At 49.6% G+C, this 24748-nt stretch overlaps 1 protein-coding gene across 1 annotated transcript; it reads right to left on the bottom strand.

The window, feature by feature from the left end:
- Positions 1–274: 274 nt before the first annotated feature.
- LOC309407746 (UPF0524 protein C3orf70) lies at positions 275–19324 on the bottom strand (the record flags this gene model as incomplete). The annotated part of the gene is made up of 2 exons (XM_082003376.1): positions 275–831; positions 19150–19324. The coding sequence occupies 2 exons, from the start codon at positions 19322–19324 to the stop codon at positions 275–277; spliced, it is 732 nt and encodes a 243-aa protein (XP_081859502.1).
- Between the last annotated feature and the right edge of the window lie 5424 nt (positions 19325–24748).

Here is a 24748-nt window from a genome sequence, read left to right as displayed (position 1 = left end):
CCAGGAAAAGGACCTATTTCAGCTATAGAAGTCTTAATATTTATCACTACCTTACGTGCAGGTGTGGGAGATCTGATCAGGCTGAGAATGTTAAAATTGCTCAGGCTCCTGCTAGTTCACCAATACACAAGTCCTGCGACCACACTCCCAGGAGGAATCTGAAATATCAAGTGCACTGGAAAAAAGGGATTGTCAGAAAAACCAGAAAATATCAATACTACAAAAGCAACATTACTGAGTGGGAACTGGACTGATCTGATACCAACTTGTCGGATCACACAGTGGTTTCTATAGTCTCAATCACTTCCATTTCGCACTGCGAGGGTGACAAGAGCGGGCATTCATCTGGTTCCCAGCTGCTATCTGGGCTGTAATCTTCTTCCGAACTTAGCTCGGCCACCCCCTCCGTGTCCTCATCACACGACTCCATGTAGTGAACCCCCACCGCATTGATCCCGGAGTCCTCGGAGCTGGAAGGGGACGAGCAGTGATCTGGTTTTGGTGTATTGCTCTCTTTTGTGATTAAGGCATTGCGAACGGGGACTTCCTCGGGCTTTATCTTGTTGGGCACAGGGGGAGGCTGCCTCTGCACGTAGCACATCTTCCCGTTGATGCATTTCACGCGATAATTGTCAATGAAGAGGTCTGCGATCGTGCAGAACTGCGGGGAGTCGGGGGGCAGAGGGGGCTGGAAGACGGGCGCAAACTTCAAAAAGTGTTCGGTGAGCGAAACTGAGATCTGGATGGTGTTTGTAGACTCCCGAGGGCGAACGGGTATTTCGGTGCTGGGAAGCTGCTCTACAGGGGTCATGGGCTGATAGACATATTTACCTGCAGGGGAAAACAGAAAAGCAGCATTTAAAGATCGTATCGTCAAATTAGAAACAAACTGATGACACGATGCTTCCCCTTGGCCGTTAATGATAACCATCGTTTCCCTGCAGTCAGCAGCGCTGTTTTCAATGGTCTCAAGGTATTTAGTCCTCTCCTGGCACAGCGTCTCTGGTGCTTAATAATATAGGTAAGCACAACCTTCCTTACCCCAGTCCTGCTCCTCTCCCTGCCCCTAAGGCATCCGTCGGAAGTCACCAACTCTAGAAAATTAATCCCAGGGGTGCAGCTCCGTAGCTAAGACACCCAGTCTGCCTGCACCCCTTTCTAGGGGAAAAAAACCTGAAAAGATGCTCAAAGACTTTTTTTTCCCCACTGAATGCAGAGCAGTTCTACCTTCCATCTTTGCTACAATGATCTAATTGTATTATATAGTTATTATTTCCCATTACAATTACTCTCCCTGCATGCGCTTCCACTTTTTTTTTCTGGGGACTAAATTGTGGTTTTCTGTATTATAAACCAGAGGTCCATACATAACTGCAATTAGAATTTTAAGGCAGAAAATCAGGCAATTCCCAAGCCATACAAATGTTTTTGGCATCTTGATTATCTGCTTAAGTAGTAAGAAAAGAGGATTATGTTGGTTATATAGAGCTGAACCAAGTGTGAACTGAAAATCCTTACTAAGAAATAAAAGAGCAGAAAATCAGTACTTTGTTAGGAAAAACTGAGAAACCTGAGGCTATGCCTAAGACTGTGAAATGCTGCATTTTATTTGCATGAAGCCTCTGAAAGTTTCATGTCTCCCTAGGCGTTCATACACTACGAAAGCACAAATTTCCAGAAAACTTGCAAGTAGCGGGGCTCTCCAAAGAGTTGGGATGCACGAGTTGCAAATACTGCTTTGCAAAGGGAGGAAAAGCATCAAAGCTCCAGGTAAGGAGTGGAAAGCTGCCGAGGCCTCGCTGCAGGCAGGAGTACGGCTGTGCTGCAGTGAGAGCTGCAGCTCGGCGGTAGGTGCAGCCCTCGAATTACCCGTTCCTTTGGAAAATGGGAGCAGTGGTTGCCTTTCCACGGAGGGAGGCTGAGCGTGGCCCAGGCCAGTGGCAGGTGAGAAGGGCTTCTCCCTGAGCGAGGAAGGGCTCGCTCCCTTGGCATGCCTCTCCGCAGTAAGCAATCCCATCCTCAGCCTGGGAATCCTCCCCAAACGTGGGAAGAGCTCTGACTGCAGCACGTTCCCAGCCGCCCGTTGAAAGCGCTGGCAATGGGATGGGCCGAGAGATCCCGACTCGGGGCTGCAGCAGCCTCCGGGGCGCTCACCAGCACCGCCAGGGCCCGCACGCGGGCCGCGCTTCGCCACCCGGCTGCAGGGCGTCACCGAGGGACCCCTGGAGTGCTGGGGAAGGCTCTTCCCAGCCCTGCTGCGCCGTTGGTATCGGAAGGGAAACATGAAAGTCGGCTGCGCTTCTCCGCTGGGACTTCAAACCCCCACGCCGCAGGACAGGGAGAACAGAGGAAGCGCCAGGCAGAGCGCGGAGCTGAGAGGAGAGCGCGGGGAGCACCGGAGCGCGGGAGAGGCACGCTGCGGGGCCAGCGAACGCAGAAAGCGGGCTCACAGGAACGAGCACTAGCCACACGGAAGAGAAAAGCCACGGGCGAGAACAGGTAACTGAGCCAGACTGAGAGCAGCGAGACGGCTGCAGTGACGGGGCAGGAGAAAAGAACATTTAGTGACTAGATCTGACCAGCTCCCCTTGAATACCTCATCAAGCACTTTCTTCCTACTATCTGTGGAATGATAATTGGTAACAGAGCCACGGGAAAAGCTCAGTGAAAAGAAAAAAAGATTTTTTTTTTTTCCCCCTCCTGTTTCATTATGGCTGGATAGCAGAAAACACACAGACATCCTCTGCACTCGCCATCTTTTTAACATATCATGGTCTAGTTTCTAAAAGTGCTGTGACTCAGAGGAATTTAGCGCTAGCATCAAACAACTGAACACTTCAACCACACGCAGAGCAGAGCTCACTCCTCCGGCACCCTTTGGAGCAGCAGCAGATATTTCGGTTCTGGCAGTCACTGAGGGATGGGGTGTCTTGGGTATTTTTCAAATCTTGCCAACACGACTTCTCTGGGGCAGGTGGGCAGACCTTACCTTCACAGCCCGCTGATGGCTTCCTGCCATCCGCTGCTCTCCAGAAATCCTCCTTTCAAATTAGCGAACGTTGAATACTACTGTTCTTGCGAAGCACCACAGTTAGATGACCGATTAACGTGCTGCTGGTTGCAGTAGCATGTGATAAAATTCAGCTCACGAAAACTGAAATGCAGGCTACGTGGGATCAACCTACCCTTACCTGAAACCCCCATCCTGTGGTTATTCATATATTTGGGGTGCTTCTGTGTAGGCTCCTATTCCATTACATTGACAAGTGACAATAAAAAACAGATACTAGTGAAAAAAAACTCTCTCAACTCTTACTTTGTGCCACTTCTGTTTGAAGTGTCCAAGGAAAAGCCTGGTAAATATTTTAATGGGACCAAGGAAAAAAAGGAATCTGCACAACAGGACTATATTTTTCCACTTAAAATAGCCACCGCATGCCATTGGAAGGCTGGGGAATGTTGGGAGAGCAAAAGTAGAGGATTTAAGCCAAGGTAGCTTACAGGACGGATGTTAAAGGGAATCAAAGATTCATCCATTTGGCTTTTTTTCCAGCAAGTGGCGGCAGGGGGGCTGAGGTGTTACCCGGGAGCTCAGCTGGTTGTTTTACCATTGCAGCAGCATGTGGTAATTCTCTGCGCGTTTCAAAACTGCCCCGCTGGCACTAATTTCAGGGTAGAAGAAAACAGTGGCTATTCTGTTAGCAGAGGATTTCGGATCCATTTGTGTGACCTTTCTGGCTGAAACCATTTCTCCAGGTTCCAAGGACAAGTGCTGCCAGGGCAAAGCAGGAATCACCCAACAGAAAAAGGGAGAATTTTCTACATGAACCGATTTCTACATTTCTTCAGAATTCTGGTACAAATTTATTAAGTTTCAGCTAATTTTAGGGCCAAGTTTGTTTGTTTTAGCCAGAATAAACTTCTGTTTTACAACCATGATCAGGTTCACGGGGCGCTGGTGCTCACAGCTGGGACTGTCAGACTGGATCACAAACCTGTGGCTACAGCCTCAGTTACAGTTACCTTACCCTATATAACGTGTGGACATGCATCAGCCATGATGAAAAATAAATGCAGACATTTCAAAATAAGATTGTCCCCCTGCCCGCACAGCTTGCAGGATTACCAGGGGTGTCTTTTTCACAGACAATGAGCACTCCAAAAGCACAAGTCCAAGTTCTCTTCTAAGACATCTTGGTCTGATTGAACTCCCACTGAAATAAACAGCAGTATTTTTGCTGACTTTAAACATCTGGCAAAAGTCTATGATAAAATAGTATTTTAAGCACCTACTCTGATACATTCCTTTTAATACACTAGCACGTAATTTATTGCCTATTTATTCCAACTAAGTCAGTTGAAGAACTCTGCAGTTGAGCTGTGCTGATGAATGCTGCTGTAAATTACAGTGTTTTGCACAAATACAGATGCCAGACTAGACGCTGCCTTGCATGTTGTTTCCTGGGTCGCTTGCCACCGCTGCCTACGCAGAGGACAGGAATTCGGTGCAGGAAAAATACTGCACGTGCTGAACACATGGGGTTTTGTCCAAAAATCAAACTCCAAATTCCGTGAAGAGCACTTTGCCGCATTTGCGGAAGCTTGGGAAGCGCTCAGGCACTGTAACAGCCGCTATGGAGAAGCGTCACAGTTCTGGCTCTGCCGTTCCACCACTGTGGCAAAAGGGCTCAGGGGAGACAAGAGCCCATTCGTCTCCTGGGTGTTTAAAGGGAAATGTGTGAAACTAGGCTCTGCCAAAATTATTTTCATGATAAGTCTCAATTATCCATGAGAGCCATATGCTAACAGATGACATGTGAGGCAATGAGACTTCAGAAGCAGGTACATAGGCTACCCTTAGCTATTTGTCACAGCTGAAAGCCTGCGCCAGTACCTACATTTGCTGCTGCTACGTGCTCGCAAAGCGGCATCCTCCATAAACACTGCACCTCTTGGATCCCAGTCACGCAGCAACAGCAGTTTTCGCACAACTAAAAGGGCTGATTGTTTTTCCCTTTCTTCTTTATTCAGCTGACCCTTGTGAAAGCCTAAAAACCAAATCCTCCAGAGAATTAGCACAAAGAAAAGCCCATACTCAACCACAGAACAACTATTCCAAACATGGCCAAGGAGGTTAAGTACTGGGCAACGCTCATCGCCGTTCACAGAAATATGATTTTTTTATTGCCAGATCGGATGGATGCTGCTCACCGAAGCCTTGGCTCCATGCCTCCACCTGCCAGCAGGTTAAGGCAGGATCCAGCAGAGCAGTGAGCTCTAGCATGACCTGCAGATCTCGAGCGAACTCATTCAACTTGGAAAAATTTTTATCGCCAAAAGTAGACACACGCTTCCATATAATATATATATGAAGTCTGTTTGTGACATTGATTACCAGAACTACATGATTGATTGATTGGAAGCTGTATTATAGTGTCTCCTGCTTGCAAAAAACAAACAGAAGCCCTCAGAAGCAAGCCATGAGGTCATTTCTCTCTGATTTTTTTGCTAATTGAGCAGTCTGCATGCATCCTCACCAGACACAGCAGCAATTTCCGTGGCTAATACAAAATAACTTAACCATGAAATAAGCAGAGGTGCTGCTTAAACATTTTATTCTCCACTTCCCTTCGTCACAGCGTTCTAGTTTACCTCTGACACTCATTCATGTGCTTGGCATATTAAAAAAAAAAAAAAAAAATCAATCCATCTTTCAGCAGTGAGGTTTCTCATAACAAGTTCTCAAGTTTTACCCTCTCAAAATGCTGCCTTTGGGGATTTTTTTCCTAATAAACACCACCACAAATTGCCATGCCCTTCAGAAAATAGTAAGAGATTGCTATGGATCTTCGGTTGTGAACCTTAGGACTCAAAGTCAGTGATACATACCGCCTATATTTGTTTGCATGCAAGACATCTAGACATCTTAACTGAAACATAAAAGCTTTTTTCATATGTATTCTCTCTGCAGCTGCTTGGGCAAGGATTTCTACAGTCTGCAGTCTGCCAGCTCATCTACTCTCCAAAACTCAGCCAAGGTAATGAAGGCTAACAGTGTGCCATTTAACCATAACCTGGCTCAATTTAACCCATGGCTGAGGTGCGCTGCAGAACCAGCTCTGACGTCACCGCAGGTTTCGGTGCCTGTGGCGTATGATTTGGAGTTGAGGTCACTAAAGCAGTGACCTCAACTGTAAGGCAAAGCACATGAGCTGACGTTCAGGCAGCTGCGTGTTCCCTCTGAATAGATAGGGGTATGCAAAGGGTGCGCGCGGTCGGCGTCCATGGGTGAACAGCAGAATGCTGCTTGTTAAGTGTTGGTGTCCTGTTTCTGCTCGGACCTACACCTTTGTAATGGCACCAGTGATCTTTGGTTGCAAAGTCAGACAGGATTCTCACTCTAGCCATGCAAGAGTCTTACTGCCACATACAACCCTGCCAAAAAAATCAGCTTACATGGGAGGGAAAAATCGGTCCCACTGTGAAGAACATAAAAACCCCCAACATGTTAATTAAATACCACATAGCTTTGAAGGAGCGAAGGCAAAGCAAGTATTCATAATGCACGTGTAACAGGAGACAGTATTAGCCTGGAGGGATTCTGCATTAGTCTAAGGAGAGTTCACAACTTGGGGGCTCATCCACATCTCTCTGCATGGGGAAGCCTTGGCGGTCAGCTTCTCAAGCACCGCCCTTCTTCAGAGCAAAAGATGGAGAACTACCAAGCGTTCTTCCAGCGGGCCTTGTTTCATCTCTCACCAGTGTGGCAGGAGAGACAAGTCTGTCTCCTTAGGAAGAGCTGACTGGATGCACACCCTTCTGACGTCTAAATGAAGCTGTCTTGCAGGTGATGACAGCTACAAGCTGGAGTAGTGTCTTGCTGCCTGGATTGGCACAGTAGCCCAAGGACAGCGTATAACTGTCAAACACCCTAGCTGGCTTTCCAAGATCCCCGGGGCGGCAGGCGGCACCGGTGGCAGACAGCTCTGCCATAACAGACCGGCCTGCAGTTGGCCCCAGCCCGTGCATGGGAAGGAGCCGGGTATCGTTTCACCGCTGGCAAAGCAGAAAGTCGGGGCAGAGCTTTCCTCCTTTACAGACTAAAGCCAAGCTCGCTGCCCTCAGTCTGGTGATGTATACTGAAGGGCACCCAGCACCCTAACCCTGCTTGAGGCACCCACCACACTTTTTTTTTTCCCAGCAACGATCAGCAGAGTAGCAGGGTCATCTGATAGCGTGATACTGGTCTGAGCCCCTACACGGGGACACTGCCTTCCAGCCCCGCAGGCTGCAGGAGCCAGCATAATGACTGCCTCTGGCCGTCCTCCGTCCTTCTCGCCAGTTACGTGCACAGCTTGGGACAACAGACCTTTGCAAACCAAGATTGCCCTAACCATAATATTCACCAAGGACTGTAATAGCTTCAAATTATACTTTGCTTACAGCACAGTAATAGCTTTTGCAGACGGGCAAGAACAAATGGAAGGAGAAACACAGTATGTTTGCAGATGGCACATGTAAAAAAACCACTGCTAACCCAGTTTCCATTTCTTTGTATCATACGTAATAGTCATCGTGTTGTATCTAGCAAAATGCCACGGGCTGTGTCGGGAACGTGAGGTATGAGGAAAAGAAAAACATCTCATCAGATTTACAGTACAAGCTCAAGTAGAGCTGAACTGTGGCATTGGTGGCTATAATGAAGCATAACCAAAATGCTTGTCGATGTTGAAGGAGCTTCACAGATAAAGACATTCAACACCTTAATGCAAGTGATCTTTTCATCCTGTGCTTCTTCCAACCAACTTTGAAAAAGCAGCGAGATTGTTCAAAGAAATTTCTAGCGCTGGAAACACAAACAGAGCATCCAGCACACTTCCACTGCCTAGGCATCGATAGAAAGCACAAGAAGGGCTCACAAGAGACTCCAAGGACACAGGCCAACTGTGCAAGGGACCCTCAGTCACCCCAACACCACCAGAAAAGAAAAAGAAGTCATGTAACAGGGCCTTAGCAGCCTGGACATACAGCAGGAAACACGGGCAGGCACTGACCTAACCGAAGGGTATCGTGACAAACAGCACCTTCTCGCAGAAGCACCTCCATCAGAGCACTAACAAATCCGTCCCGCTCCCCATCTCACCCGAGCAGAGAAAAGAACCGGTCTAGCACTGTGTCTACAGTGCCTCCCCCAGCAGCAATTTTGTACAGTTGCCAATTCCCTTCTCATGTGAAGGAGAGGTGTTCCCTCTCATTGCTGTATAGTGAGAGACAGCTGTGACAGCCCTTGACTTGAGGAGCCGTAAGCTTTTCACAGGAAACCAAGAAAGAGAAGGAAAAAACCAGCAAGTTTTTCTTCATCAAATTTGTATTTTAATGCCCTTTTGTCTTGGTTTGTTTTGAATACAAAAAGGACCGTGATTGTACATGCTGTGAGCTGTCTATGCCTTTCAGGGTTGTCTGTGTAAGAGCAGGTAACATTGAAATGCAAACAGACCCCAGAGCTTCCTTCTATCACCCCTGCTCTTTCCTCTCATTTCTTACATGGGTTTACCAGACCTAAAGAAAAAACAACCTTGAAGGCTCGAGAAATGCTTCATGCAGGATATGACCCCTTCAAGAGGATTTATTTGCTTACTAACCATTGTAAGCAAACAGAACATCGACACGCAAAAAAGCAATGAACAGCAATGCACGCCGCACGTGCGTCCTGTCGGTCCCTGTGAGCAGTGCCACGCTTACCAGAGGTACTACCATCCCCAGCCCCAGCACAGCCCCACGTTGGCGTGGGAGAACACAGGCACGCCGCAGCGCGGGCACCTCCACAAGCACAGCTTGCCAGTAGCACAGCAGCTAAGTGCTGGCTATCACAACCCGAATTCTGACCACAAGGATATTTGCCTTGCACCAGCCCTTTACAAAGCTACCCCCAAACGGGAGAACAGCCACTCTTTGCACGTTTCCCAGAAAACTTTTATCCCCAGCTTACACTAGGTATTTTTTAAATTCAGGAGAGAAGACAGCAAAAAATAGCTTAGTGCTAAATATTTATTCTACAAAACCATCCCTGTGCACCATCTGCTCAAGATTCAGCATCCCATCACTTTCATGCAGACCGTCAGTGTGCTGATACGGTAACAGCGAAGCGTAAGCACAGATCAGCGTCAGAAGCTACCTAGACAACGAAGGCACTCCCTGGTCTCTACCAAGTCACAAGTTTACCAAGAAGTCACAGGCACTAGAGACAAGTTACAGTCGTCTTCCTGGTGCGTAGTACCTGCTGCTGGGGGCCACCCATGAGCCCCTGTATATGATGGGAATGTTCTCCTGTGAATTCTCAAATCAGCAGAACAGCTTACGGGTTCTTGAAGGGAAAGTCTTCGCCAAAGGACTGCACCATGCAAGAAAGACCTGCGCTCTGCACCTACTGGAGACAGCCCAGGTGGACAGCTGAGGCGGGAGGTTGGGTTTTGTAGCTTGGAACAGTCGCCTCTTTATGGCTACAGCCTGTTTTCCTGGTGGGCTGAGAGGAGAAAATGGCACATGCGGTGTGCTGTACCCGTGCTGCTCCTTTCCTGCCATCAGAGTACAGGGTCTCCTGCTGACAAGTAATCTGTGCGGTGGCCTTACCAGAGCGCGAGCCTTCCGGGCTGGACAAACACCACATTTTTCAACTTTATTGCTGGGAAGAGCATCCTTATCATCAATACAGGCCATTCTTTTAACCCTCATCCTACTGCTGCTTCTGGTGCCCATCTACGCACGTTTCTGTTCACAGAATCACAGAATCACTAAGGTTGGAAAGGACCTTCAAGATCATCAAGTCCAACCATTAATCCAGCACCACCGTGTTCCCTAAACTATGTCTTCATTTGGCCCAATCTTTGTATTGCCATTACAAGCCTCTACAGAATTCTCCATTGCTGGAGAATTTAAAGGACTGCTCTCCCTGCTTACAGCCGACTCCACGTGGTAATGTATTTCGACATTACATACCCACGTATGGGTACCAACTCTTCCTTTGGAGAGGTGTAGGATCCAGCAATGCTCTGCATGAAGACATAAAAGACCACTGGTACGGAGGAGGTAGGCCATGACGTCACACAGTGCCGCTGTGGAGAAATGGCTCAGAGCAGCCAGACAGCACAGATGGGAGCAAACAGCATGTGCTGCTGTGGCAGGGGAAGCAAACGTAGGAGGAGAGGTAAGAAAGAGCATCGCCCTTGGTTTCACACCAAGAGCACCAAGATCCCACAGCACCAGCTGGGGAATGCTGAGGTCTAGTGGCCCGGGGTAGGAAAAGCAAAGAAAAAGGTGAGTGTCTCCTTCTGCCTGCCCTGCCAACAGACGGCCTAATGCTGGTGGACTGCAGGAAGACAGCAAGAGCTGACCAGTCCACCCTGGCACACCTGATGGCATCCAAACCTTTCACCGGCAATAAGAGGCACTTGTGAGGGAGTGCAAACACCTGGAATGTGGCTCAGGATCGGCAAAGCACTGAAATCCAACCACCGCAGGCAGCTACACAGCATGAAGCGTGAAGCAGCCAAGCGCCCTGCCTGAAACAGATGCGGGTGTGCTCCAGCACCAGCATCACGCGGCAAGCGGGACGACAGTAGAGCATGCTCCCGCTGGGCACAGTGGGGTGAAGGTTTCAGGGCTGGGTGCAAGTACACAAGCAAAACAAGCAGTTTTGAGAGCATATGTGTGGGCGCTCAAGCTCCACAGCACCAGTGAGAACGAGAATACAAATGCATGTCTCTTGTTGAAGTTGTTTTACAACATAGGTTATACATATATATAAATTCTAACTATTACGTTGGCTGCATTAAAGTGTGTGTATATTAAAAACAAGGCCCAGTTGCCAAACAATCACATTTTACTTTCCCAGTAGGTTTGACTTCCATCGATGTGAATATACTCAACTATTGTCAAAAACATCTCCAAATTACACTAACTGCACTTTTTGAATTCTGTGATCAGTCACTACATAAAAATTGATTAGTGGAAGAATCAAAGCCTTTATGAAAACATACTCTGTATCTTGTGGACAGCTAAATTCATGAAGGTGCTGGAATAAAAACCGTAACACTAAAACAGGGTCACTTTAGATGCAGAGAGAAAAGAGAGATACATATATACACACTACCTGGAATCCAGTCTACAGTCAACCAGCTTTTTACATTAGTGTAAGCTTGTGCCATGCATCAACAGCTAAGCCCACACTGTCACAGCTATCATTTTGGAACACCTTACAATGATTGCGAGTAAAGCATTTTGCTTTTTGTCCTTCATAGAAACAAAAATTTCTGGTATAGCCTTATCAATGTGCAGAACTCAGTTACCATGGCTTGAAGTGAGTCATGAAGTGTAAGGCAGCGTTGGTTAAATTGAGAGCCATTACATAAAAACACTCCAAGATGTCCATTCTCTGCAAGCCCAGCTATGCTGGTTGCATCAACACGAGTAGCGACAAAACATATTTTTGATGAGTACACAGGTGCTGCCAGGAAATTTGAGGTCCTGTGCCAAGTACCTGAAAGCCCTTTTCAGTGCTTCCAGCAAACCTGACCACACAGTCAGCTCTGCGGACCTGCAGGATGGAAACCATGAAGATGACAATCTTGTGACTCAGTTTGTCTCATAGGGCAATGCAAGGATGTGACCATGGGCTGCAGTCTAAGACACATGAAACATTCATCAGCAACCACAAGAGTAAGGATAATGTGTTAGAAGGCACTGCAGCCGTGCACTTTTGCACTTAGGCACTCGGCGTAAGCACGCTCAGAGAATCAAACAGGCAAACAGATTGCTCACCTGCAGTGTCCAGGAAGGAAGCCACACACTTGCCCCAGGCGCTGTACTCCAGTAAAAATTTTATCTTTGAGCTGTTACTCTGCAGTGAGAAAAGTGCCTGAAGCCTTTTACCAGAATGAAGACCTCGGAGCAGGAGCAGAGGCTCAGCCTTCATCACAAAGCCGTTTAGAACGTCCTGAATTCAGAGACATCCGCGCCAAAAGCTGACGGGACGCGATGTTAACGAACCCTTCGGAAGTACTTGCTTCCGGTAGGAAATATCCACAGCCTCGACATTTCAGGCTGGTCCTCAGCAGGCTTCATGAAAACAGCACATTAACCCTTCAAGCAGCTACAGAGGAGAGGTGTCATTTATCTGCAACTCTCAGAGGCTCTTCCCAGCGGATCGCTGACACAATTCTTTGTGAATCACGCTCCTCAGACGGACAGACAGATTACGAAACACAGCCTCATAGGCATATACGACAAACAAGAGTTTCTAGCTGGCAGAAAGCGTTCTGGTACACAAGGCCCCCTTTCCTCAGGACTTCTGGAGAAAGAAGTGCAGTGATTTCTACTCAATCCTGTGTCAGGCATAGAAGAATTAGTCCTACAGGATGTACTTACAGCAAGTAAATTGAATTCAGAGCTTTTCCTGTGCTTTATTCCTGTTAAGTGATATCAGGGGTTTTGTTAATAATAACAACAACGGAATATGCATGTCTCAACATAACTCTGCGTTATAGCAAGGATTTCAAAATGAAGGCCAGCAGGTTCTTTGAAAGGTGCTGATGTTCCCATAGGGTAGGATGAATCTACATATGTTGGTTCTTTCTCCGAGACACAGCATCAACAGTACATTCGTACTGCGAGTTGTGGATTTAACTAAAACCAGAGCAAGAAAACACAATCCAGGTCCAGAATGGTGCACCCATAAAAACCGGCAGGTAAGTGTTTTCCCTTAGTTACACTTCGGAATATATTAAGCTGACATCCTTTCTTTTACTGTGTACAGCTTAGTGAAATGAAGCTAGAATATCATAGCTCTTCAAAACACAGGTGAAGAGAAGATCTTGCAGAGCCACAGGCAGCAAATCCTCATTAAAAGTGTTTTCCCATTACAAGCTGAAAAATCCACCTTTCTGCAGCTCTTGCCTGGTGCTCAGCATAATGCCTTGCTTATGCACAAACATCTTGTCCAGATACACGGACTTAAACTGGATGGATGTTCAAATCCTTTTCACATAAGCAAATGAAAAATGCCTGTTTCTCCTAGGATTTGTAATGATCCTCCCACCAAGACAAGACATGTTTTCAGAGGATGCCCAGCCCCAGAGTTCCTAGCCCCACTGCTCCATTCCTGTTCAGACAGTTTTCCACAAAGAAAAATGTAAGAGCTACTCCAAATATTCAGTCTCAGAATTTAAAACATTAAGCATGTTACAACTCCCTTTTCATGTTTATCCAAGAAATCAACCCTCAGGATGCAGTTTTGCCCTGCGGAGCAGCACTGCTGGAAATTCAAGTTGCCATCACTAGTGCCTGGCTGGCTACTTCCAGTAAGCTCCAGTCCACATCACCCTTTGCAGACAGAGGCTAACTCAAGATACACATAAAGCACTGGTACAGCACTGCCCTTTTGCTCTCTCCTGGATGAGGCAAAGAGTTTCATAGCCACCAAAACCAATGCAAAGAAAACCCACCAGAACAAAAGCAAGGCTTTTGGAGATCTGCAATGTATGCAATGCTACAGAGCATCCCAGGGCTTATTTTGGGATCCCCTCCAGGGCTGCAGCTGCTTCCCTAACATGGAGGGATCAACAGAAACTGGCTGGCAGGCAGACACAGCTCCTCTTTAGACCCCCCAAGCTCTGCCACAGCACACTGGAATACCTTCGATAAACATTTAGCTCGCTTACCAGCAGCCCGTTACAGGAAAGAAAGGCTGCCTTGCTGATTCCCTGCTTATGGTTCCCACAGGCAGGCTGGGGTCTGAATAATTACACCGGCTTCAAAGATTGTCGGAGCCCCCGCTGATAGCTTCTGTCGCTCGAGAGGTGGGAGAGACACCACGGAAATGCTACTTGTGTGCACAGAGCTACTTATATGCTGCACACATCTCTACCTGGTATGGGAAAATACCAGCACCTGGGGCCGGGGTGTGTACACTGCCAGAGGACAGGTAGGAGATGAGATGTGACACACACCACCACAGCTTTCTCTCTGGAAAATCAAGGCTGGCCTCGACAGAGAGCTTTCACCCCTTTTGTGAGACAGAAAACGAATGGCTTTATTTTACAATGTTATAAAATAACCCCACTGGTGTGTCACATAAAGAATGTACGAAACAAGTATCTGCTCAGAGCACACACAGGTGCAGTCACTGTACTGATTTGCTTCATTCCTTGGCCACAGCTGCGGGAGATGGATAGTCACCTCGCACCGCCCGAGCACACGGCAGAGACCGACCGCAGACCCAAAACTACGCCTGGCTGCTCCACCTCCGGGGAACCTGCCGACATCCGCAGAACAGGCACAATGGGGAAGCGCTGGAGCTTGCTCCGAGAGCGAAGAAAAGCCCTGGTCTCCCTGCTCAGTGGGCAGGCGGACAAGACATCTAAATATGCTCCGATTCTGCAGCCCCAAAAGATGCGCTGGCACGGTCAAACTCGGAGAAGTCCTTCTCCCCAAAACCACCCAGAAAACACACGCCCTTCGTGGTGTGCCGCCTGTCATATGAACCCATTTTCCCCTCCTGACCGAGGAATGACAGTTTCTTGGGTTTCTTGCCAAGCCCGCCTGACCTTATGCAGAAACTGCCTGGGCTGGATCTAAACTCAGGGCGTAACGGTCCCGTAATGAGGTGATGCACGCCAGGGCGCGGGAAGCTGTTTCAAGGCACACCTGCAAGTGTTATACACCGCTTAGCAAAATGCAAGGGCGGGGGGAGCGTCTGTCGTTTTTGAAACCTGCGCTGCCACCACAATCTTTTTACACCTCTGAGCCTAGCAACTGTTTTCCCTTTCTGACCACCCAAAGGAGGCCTCAAAGCTTTCACCTCTGCTCGGTTTGTCTTCTGGTAAATGGTCCAAACAGCTGAATCTCGCAAGAGGGGTGGAACTGAAATTTATTTGCCGCGTTTATTTTTCAATATAAGATAAGCAAGAGGCTTGAAGTAACTAAAAGCATGCTTTTTTGATGCTGAACCAGGGCAAAAAAAAAACCCACCTCAGAAAGGTTAATACAAGGTAGCACAATTACTATCCATTGATACAACTGCTGTGAAACGAGTATTGTGGAAGCAATTACTCATAATGTATTTTTGGCAACTGCAACATAACGCACAGAGAGTTTTGCAAGGTGTTTAGCATATGCAAGATATTCAGATTAAAAAGCGAACACAGTTGCAACAAATACCCTACTATTGCATTGTCCAGAGATTAATCCAATCTTGTAATCGTATCAAGTGTGATGCTTTCTCTGGTGAGCCAATTCTCAGGAAATAAAATTAGCAAAACACAGTCAAAGACCTGCTGTCAGGGCAGATGTAACCCCAAGGATCTGATCCCTTCTGACAGAAGCAGGTACCACAACATAGCCAGCAGCCTCGCAGCCAGCACCAGCGCAGATCAGAGCCGCAGCGGAAATCCAGAGGTGAGGAAAGGAAGGCAGGCGCCTTGCGCAGACCTGCCTCTGGCGCATGTTTGCTCTGACTCTGGAAAAAGCAGATCTGAGTAATTTAAGGCGCTCTCAACCTGCATCTAATAAACAAAACCCCACACGGGGAGGAAAGCGAACAGGGGGCTGTCACCCTGGCAAGGGGAATGCACGCAGGGACAGACTGAGAGGGCACATTGCAAGCAGGAGATGTGTGTAATGGGACAAACACAGGGCCTGAAGTCATAGAATCACAGAATCATTAAGGTTGGAAAGGACCCCTAAGATAATCAAGTCCAACCGTCAACCCAACACCACCATGCCCACTAAACCACGTCCCAAAGTGCCACATCTACACGGTTTTTAAAACCTCCAGCGATGGTGACTCCACCACCTCCCTGGGCAGCCTGTTCCAAGTCAAAACGCCTGTTGGGCCAACACCCTCTTCCCTGCAGGGAAGAGGATTTCGAAGGCTTAAGCCCTCATCCCACTTCCACATGGAGTTAGCAGGGGCGCAGATGTCCGGCAGCAGACAGGGGAAGGGTGTTGCAGACATCAATTGCAGCAGGACACGAGGTGCTGCCTGGTCTCCCGGGCCCCTGATGCTCACAGAGCCAGGCATCTCCGGTGACGCCCAATGCACCCTGCCAGCCCTCCCATCTGCAGCCTTCCCAAGCCCCCTGGGGCTGCACATTTTGCCTGTGCCCGCTTACAGGGGTTTTAGTTGGGTTCAGAGCTCCCCAGGCACAGGGACACATTAGAGAACCACCTTCCATCTCGCAGGGAAATCTGCTCCCCACCAAGCCCCAAACAGACTGAAAATGATCCAAAATAAACTCCCAGGCTTAGACAGAGAAGCCATACGGATACCCACGGTACTTGAGGTTCTCAGAGCCGTCTGGATACACTAAACAGTCTCTGTGATCTCGCCTGCCAGCTATTATTGCCATTTTACAGACAGAGAAACATCGGAGGTAAAGAGAGCACTTAAAGGACTGCTCACTTCAGAGCATGCCAACAAAAATGGCTTTGGGGAATTCAGACTAGGTTCTTTCTCAATTATTACTTCTATAGCCAAGTGGCTCTGCAACGCTAAATTGCTTCTGTCACTGAAGTAAGCAGATGTGATCCTGAATACACATGCGGAGACGATCTACTCATTGTAGCGGTGGTGAGTTTTTGTAATTTTTCAGTGTAAGTGCACTTTAACTGAGTTGACATTCTCCAGGACCTTGGACACTGATGGAAAATAGTACTTCAAAGGCCATTTTAATTGACGTAGAGCTTCCTGTACCCCGATACAGCTCTTAAGAGTCACAGAAAACCACTTTCAAGAACCCTCTGAGGATTCTCAAGTCAGTATTGCAGCACTGCGTTTATGGAAGATAACTCCCAACACTGTTTAATTACATCTCTGACCTCTACACAACTTTCCATTATAGGCCTCCTTCTTACGCCTTTTAAGTCCAACTCAACTCATTCTGCAGGAGCAGGATACAAAGAGTTCCTTAGCTCTGACATTTGCACTAGGAAATAAGGGGGCAAGAAGGGAGCGCACTTCTTCGTAGCTTTCAGAAGATTAAACAAGAAAATGAGGTATGTGACTTCCTTCATTTAAAATCCTAGTTTCATGGGGCAAATGTACCTCAAAGTTTCCTTAGCCATAAAGGAGGAATTCAGAAGGAAGTCTGTACTTCTTGCAAAAGCTAACTATTTTTAAATCTTATGATTGCCTCAGGGAAGCTAAGGGTTAGATGGGACCTCAAATGGTCCTTCCAAGAGGGAACCAGCTCCATGTAACTCCTAAGAGGCACCAGTCTAAGCCTTCCTTAAAGGCTTTCAAAGAAGAATGATTCCTCACCTTCCTAAGTACTCTGTTCCCTTGCTTCATTTCTCTTCCTAGTTAAAATGTTCTCTAATATCCAAACCTAAACCTTGCCACAGGTAAGTGATAACTGGTGATCTTCTGAGTCTGTGTAGAGAACTAGAATGCAGCTTTCTTTGCAAGGCTACCTTTACCTTTTGCAAATCTCCCCTCCCTCCATCAACCCTTTACAGCCCAAGCAACCCCTTTGCTTTTACAGCCCCTTGTAAATCATATTTTCTGAGCTGATCACTGGGATCTCCTACACAACCTCCCCAATTCTCCTACAGCTTTTTAAAGTGCAATGCTCAAAACTAAACCCATCAGTCTGGTTTCACTATTACTGAGCTGAAGAGACTAATTAAATTGCACGCTTGCAATGCTCCTGTTAATGCATCCCCAAGCGAAGGCTCGAGTTCTGGTTTTGGATTTTCCACCACAAAGGCCTCCTGCTGCTGATGCACACTCAGTTTGCCATCCATCTTAATCCCCAGATCCTTCTCTGCAATGTTACTTCTCCAGGTGTTCCCAGACTTCCCCTCCCCAGGACCATCCCCAGCTGCCTTCCGGTAACATCTCCAGTTTATGGACACTGTTTTGAGCTCTGATCCTGTACTCCAAAGTGCTCATCGGCTTATGTATCTTGATGGCGACCACAAATAACTGAGACCAGAAAAATTTTGGAAAAGAAGAGTGTATCTAGGTGGTAACTTAAGGGCCTTTGTGTTATTGATGAGATGCCGATGGGACATCCCTGTCCCTGTGCAGCAGGTGACTATGGCACCTTCTCACACAGCCAGTTGTGCCACCACACAGTGGTCATTTCAGGGCACCGAGAGAAAAAAAAAAATTGTTCTGAACTGATTTCAAATGAACCCCAAATCAAGGTGAAACTCCTAGAACGTGTGTATTTAATTCAAATAGAAGCTCTCACCCAAATAAAAGGTGGCTTTTTAGGCAGGCCCTTTTCCCCATTAAGCAAAATTTGCAAAAACTGTGTGTGAGGGGGAATCCACATAGTAGATTAAATTACAAGGACTGATGGCGGCAGACTTAAAAGGAGAATGGTATGTCAGGGGACATCTTCAGCAGCACCATTCAACCCTCAGGCCATGATCCAACTTTAACCCTGGCCATCCAGGGTTTAAGATCTCCCAAACACAACACGACCAAAGCACCTCCATCACCACTTCCTGACCTCATACCGACACACTGTGTGGAAAGCCAGCTCTTCAAGGCTGTATGTGATTAATTATTCATCAAACTCTGTTTGGACATCCACCGTTCCATCCCAGCCTCCATGATTATACACATCGGTACAGACAGGGAAGTCGTCGGGCGCCTTTTCAACAGAGTTGGATCAAGACTGGATTTTGAAACGGTAACTACCTGCTGCATATATCCTAAAGCACGCACTTCTCTGCTCAAAAGTGTGCCTGTAAAAAGGAAAACCGTTAGAGCCGAGGGCCGAGCCGCTGCCGAACGCTCCCTCCGGTGAAGGGGACAGCCGTGCGCAGCAGCAGCCCAGCCCGCGGCCGCCGCCCGGCGCTGAGGGGGTGGCCGGAGGCCCGGCCCCGGGGCACCCTGTCGGGCCGCGCCGCTGCCCCGCCCGGCCGCCCCCTCAGGGAGAGCAGCCGCGAAGTTTGCGGTCCCACCTCAGCGGTGGGTCCGGGCTCTCCCCGCGCTGCCGCCCCGCCGCCAGCCGCCTCGGCAGGGACAGCTCCGCGGGGCGGGCGGGCTCGCCCCGGCCGGACCCCCTCCCCCCCGCCCCGCCGCCGGGCGGGACCTTTGGGACCGTTGGGGCCGTTGGGGCCGCGCGCGCGCTCACTCACAGTGGCACCATCCCAGGTGGCAGCACCAGTGCAGGCGGAAGCAGCGGCCGTGGCTGTGGGTGGCGCAGAGCGAGAGCCCGTCGCAGGGCTGGAAGTCGGGTCTGCCCGCGCAGCTGCGGGCCAGCGCCTGAGCCTCGTCCAGCTTCTCGCTCTTCGCCGCCGCCGCCCCGCTCATGGCGCCGCCGCTCCGCCTGCAGCCCCCGCGCCGCAGCGGCCAGGAGGAGGAGGTGATGGAGGAGGAGGAGGAGGAGAAGGAGGAGGAGGAGGAGGAGAAGGCGCCGAGCCGCAGCGGGGACCGCCCGCCCGCCCAGCGCCGCGGGGGGCAGCGCCGCGGGCAGGGCCCGGCCGCCCGCCCCGCCCCGGGCCGGCGGCCACCGCCCCTCCCGCCCGCCCTTCAGCACCTCCCGCCGCCGCGGGGCCCGGTAAGCCCGGGGCAAAGCCGCACCGGCAGCAGGGTGGTCGATGGGCCGGGCTGGGCAGAGGGCGGGTCGCCCCTCGGGCGGCCGAGTTACGGCGGGAGCAGCGGCTCTGCCGCGCCCGGGTACATTTTGACCCACGATGAGATTTAACCCATTTTCAAAAGCGTCTCGTAGCGGCCGGAGCACACGTGCACGAGCAGCGCCTGGCTAAGCCAGCCCAGCCTCCGGCGGAGGGCAGCGGAGGCGGCGGGCCGCGGTGCCAGGCCCCCGTGGGCCGGCCGGCTCCCCCGAGCATCCCCCGCCATGACCGGGCGAGCAGAGCTCCTCTGCGGGCCCCGCTGGGCTCGGTAGATGGGATTCTGGCACCCGTGCACCCGGGCGGCGGCCTCCAAGGAGTGGCAAGCGATCTGGGGCGCTCCGAGTGTGTGGCCCTTGGCTGTTTATGGGACGGGGGCACACGGATCGTCCCTGCAGTGCCGGCCTCGCTGGAGCGGGAGGCTGAGCTGCTTGCACACGCGGCCCGTGGCACGGGCAGTCCTTATTTTGTGTTTTATTCTTCATGCTACTTATTCTTAGGTCATCTAATCAGGAAAACCATTTCTTTCTAAGCATGCAGTGATTTTAAAAACACTGATAAACTTTTGTCTTCCATTTTGTAAAGTGATCAGTAAGTATAACTCTGGTTAATAATGATATGAAAGTGTATTGTTATTTTCCAACAATCGTATCTTTAGGCCAAAAATTAAAGTTTGGATTTATTAAGCTTAAGCAGTGGCTACATTATTGGGTTTCCTAAGTGTACTGGTGGGCTCGTTTCCCTGTTATGTTTGAAAGTAGATTGTGTTTTTATTGCCCCTCTGCTCAGCACTAAGAGAGTTGAAGTCAGCTTTCTGTTAGAACAGAAACCACGCTGGTCATTTTTGTAGTCATTTGTCTTTGTACAATACCCAATAGCCCTTTGTCAGAAATAGTCAAAAAATACTTATTTTTCTGTGTTCTCCAGAATATTCCCAGACAGTTTCTCCGGGGTCTGTCGTTGGGATAGATCCCAGAGGCATTCCCATGCTCTACACCCCCCTGAAGATGTGCCGAGGGAATCATTTGCTTCTTGCCAGCAAAACCAGCTTAAGAACAACCAAGCTGCAGGTGTATCACTGTGATCCACTACGCACTTTATGGGTAAAAACAAGGGATATGGGTCATAACTGCAGAGCAGAGAGTTGCACTGAGATTTTGAACAACCTCTGACCATCGTCCCCGACTTGCAGCACAGACCAGCTCCCGGCAGTGCTGCTGGCCCTGTGACATTTCACCACTCGCACCAGTGCTGAGCCAGGCACAAGGCTGAGACCCACCAAAACAGCAAGTACGGGCGAGCAGCTCCTACCTGTCCCTGTCTGTGTCCCGTCCATCCTGTCCCGTTCCCCCCTGCCCCGTCCTCGTCCTGTCCATCCCCCTCCCCCGGTCAGGCTGCCAAACCTGTTTGCCACATGCATTTACACAATACTCCCCACCTGCACACCCACATCTCCCTTTCCCCCAAAAGCAAAGGCGCTGGAAGATGGAGTTTTACCAGCTGAATGGTGCAGGGCTTGTTGGGAGAAGCCTCTGTCCTGTGTTACAATGGAGGCTGCACAAAATGGTCCTGCTGGACCCTTCTGAACTGAACCCTCCCTCGCTGCTAGGAGGAGGAGAGCCTTTCACTCCCTCCTCTCATCTCAGTGCCAGGTGAGCCCTGGGCACACACGACTGCGTTCCAGCTTATGCCCTCACCTCCTCCTCACCTTGTGCAAGCGGGGACCACAACCTCTCCCTCTCAGCAGGCTGGTTGCCCACAGCTTGAGGGAGAGCTTTTCACCAGGCTGAAGGGATGTTTCTGGGGCTGGTTTTGATTGCTGGGACAAAAGCAATCATCTGAGCTGGCTGAGGGTGGCAGGGAGGTTTACACTGTGCCTCAGGGTTGGGACCCGTTAAAACTCAGCCTAACTGGGGCAGGAGGTGGGTGCTCAGCTGCACCAAGCACGGGGCTTTAAGCCTTCCTCAGCTCTGGTCATCAGGACTGAGGGAGCTTCACAGGCCTGTAGATTTTAAATGCCTCCAGGGTTAATTGCACTGGAAAGTTAGTTTTCTGAATCGGTCCTCAAGGCTTACCTGCCTTTGTTTTGCCAAAATCCCACTGGAATCTGCAAATATTCAGGACCTCAACCAGAGGAGAAGCAGACACCTGCAAAACCAGGTGTTTCTTTGACACTGTCCTGTGGTCCTTCTGTTCCCTGGAGCCCACCAGCAGCAAGCGGGGGATGCAGCTCAGCTCCCAGGAGACGCCCAGCCCAAGAACTGCCTCTTCTACCTGCTGGCACAAAGCCCTCCCTCTGCACCGCTGTTTCACCTCCAGAGCACCCAGCCTGGGCTGTAAGATCACTTTCTGTTAAAAAGAAATTAAAGCAAAGGAAGGTGAATGGTGGGTACAGGAATGGGTGTAGGTGCTTCTGACACGACTCAAGTGCCCCATCCAATTCGGACATGTGCTGCAGGACAGCGCTTCTTAGCACACCAAAAGGTGGGGAGCTTTTTGTCTCCCTTTGAAGGCCCAGTGCTGCCGGGGACGCTGATCAAAGCTAAAGCAATTCTCTCCTTTGGTGCACTCCCATTCTTTACTGTTTTGCAAAATGCCTGTGGCTGAGCAGTTAATGGAGGCATCTGCTGCACTGGCAGAGTTCACTGACTTAATTAAAGACATCTAACAATTCTGCAGCTGCATGCGAGAGACCGTGGGTACTCGCAGGGCTGAAACCGAATATCCTCAGCATGGAAAGCAAACGTCCCCGCTGCGCAGAAAGCGTAGATCTGCAGCCAGACACTCACATGAAAGTCGAAGCAGGGCCCAGAGATTAAGGATGGACTAGAACCAGCTTGCAATGCGCGTCGCCAAGGCCTCCCTGTGCTGGAGAACCGTACAACCTCAGCTCACACTCCCATCGCTTAGAATGGTCAGACCTGCAACAAGTGAGCCAACAAGGGAGCAGGGTCAGGGACATTCCTCGCAAGTAGGGACAGTTTCACCTGGAAAAACATTTTTAACAGATATTTTCTCACTGAGTGAAAATAGTTAGCTGGTTTAAAAAGGCAGGTGGGAAAACTAATCCTGTACCAAGTGTTTATCAAGTTCTCCTCTGCATGGGGCCATGTTCTCTCCCTGTTAAACGAAGAAACATTTCACTCATGGGCATATTTCTGGTATCACTGCATATTTGAGCTGATCAGGGGCTTTGCAAGGCTGTTATTTTAACAACTTACGAAAGAGGCTCACAGAACAGACCGGTGCTTTCTGATGAGATTGCATGTCAGCAGACACCAAGGGCTTCGAATCAGGCTGCTGAGCACGGGCCGCTGCCCTGTGGGCTTGGGGAGCTGCGGCTGCCCTTTGGCATGCTCTCGCCCTGCTGGGAGCAGAGCAGTCGAGAGGCAGGGACTCCTGCAGACTCCTGCCAGCAGCCTCGCGCCCGCCCTCTCGGAGCTGCAAATGCAACCTCTCATGCCAGCACTGTCACTGATGGCTGGCTGGGATGTAAAGCAGACAGATCAATGCTGTGCTGCTTTGGTCGATACGAATTTACAAATGAACTTCTGTCAGGAGAGACATTACTGGTGTGAGCAGCCTCTGTTCTCAGTAACGTCTGTGAGGGGAAATGAGAAGGGGACCAGCACAGACCACCACAAAAGTGCTGCAGGTGAGGAGAGGCTTTTTGGCCACAGCACAGAAGCTGGTGGGTCTCAATATCCTGAGACCAGCATCTCTCCTACAGAGGAAGGGCATGCCCTCTCCTCCGCAGCGTGCTCCTGCTGCGAGGGGAATTGCCCTTTCCCAACACATCGCCAGTACGGGTGACCACCATGGCACGAGGCACAGGAGAGGGGATGTTAGCCCAGGCAGTGCGTCATGTCCAGAGCTGTCCCGCTGGATGACATGACAGCTGCCAGCACCAGCCAGTGCTGTTGTGTAAGATGTCACGCAGAGTCCGCTCGCACAGAAGCAGCGCTTCACCCTCGAGCATGTGCTGGATTGCTCCTAGCTGTGGCACACAAGTGATTTGGGGGAAACCGCAGCAGTTTGCTGTGCCTAGAGTTAGCTCTTTCTCTGGTCCTGGACAAAAATCCTCCCTGGAACCAGGCACTTGCGTTAGCTTGTGACTTCTGAAGGGTTTCCTGCCCTCAGTTTTGCACCCTCACCCACTGAAGAACAGGGGCCGATAAGGGCAAAATAAGACATGTTTAGAAAAAAAAGAAGCATGCAGCCTTTTCAAACACAAACTCTTCCACGAACAGGAAAATGATGTAATTCTGCCATGTAGGGAAGCATCGGAGATATGTATAAAGAAAGAACAAGAACATTTTCTTTTTTCTACTTTCCCATCTGATATCATATAGTCTGTCATTAGATAATCCAAGCACTTTTATTAAAATAAAAAGCAAAAGTTAGACATCCAATGATAATCTTCCTGAGAAGGGAAACCAAACCAAGCTATTCCCCACACTGGGCTGGAAGATACATTCACTAGACACGAGAAATGGGAGACTTTGTCCCAAAGCATCAAGCTTGGAGCAAGTTTGGCTCACTCTCCTTGCTCTCTGCTAGAGACCTGCCACATCCCTGCATGCCTGCAGCAACATTCTTGCCTGCACAGCTCCTGTGCCCTCTGCGTGTGTGAAAACCCAGTCAGTGCCAGGTCAGACTTCAGTCTGGTCAAGTAGAGCGTGCTGAGCCCCAAAACCTAGTAGCTGTAGGCAGGCAGGATAATTGGAGCGATGGCAACGCATATCCACAGTTAAGAGATGCCAGAAGATGTTTCTGCTTGGTCAAAGCCGGGTGGGGATAATGAAAAAGGAGGATGGAGTCTGAACGCAGAAGGCCAGTTGTGAATCAACACCACAGGTCAGGTTGGTCAGGTCAATGCATTTGTGGCTTTTGTCATTTATTAGAATTTCCTCTGCAGCGAGGAAGAGGGATGGTACCGGCCTTGCCCCTTGGTCTCTGCTCAAACCTGCTCTCTCCAGTTCATTTGACTATCTCTCTGATGCCATCAGAGCGCGCTTTTTTCTCTGGTGCCATCACTCCCCAGCAGCAGGAAGGGAGCAGGCTCCAGCTGGCTGGCTTTGGGAAAGCCAGGGAATCCAGCGGA

This window comes from Phaethon aethereus (genome assembly GCF_964289735.1).
Source record: "Phaethon aethereus genome assembly, chromosome: 9".
NCBI lineage: Eukaryota > Metazoa > Chordata > Aves > Phaethontiformes > Phaethontidae > Phaethon > Phaethon aethereus.
Note: the sequence above shows the minus strand (reverse complement) of the source record. Positions and strands in the feature narration are given on the sequence as shown.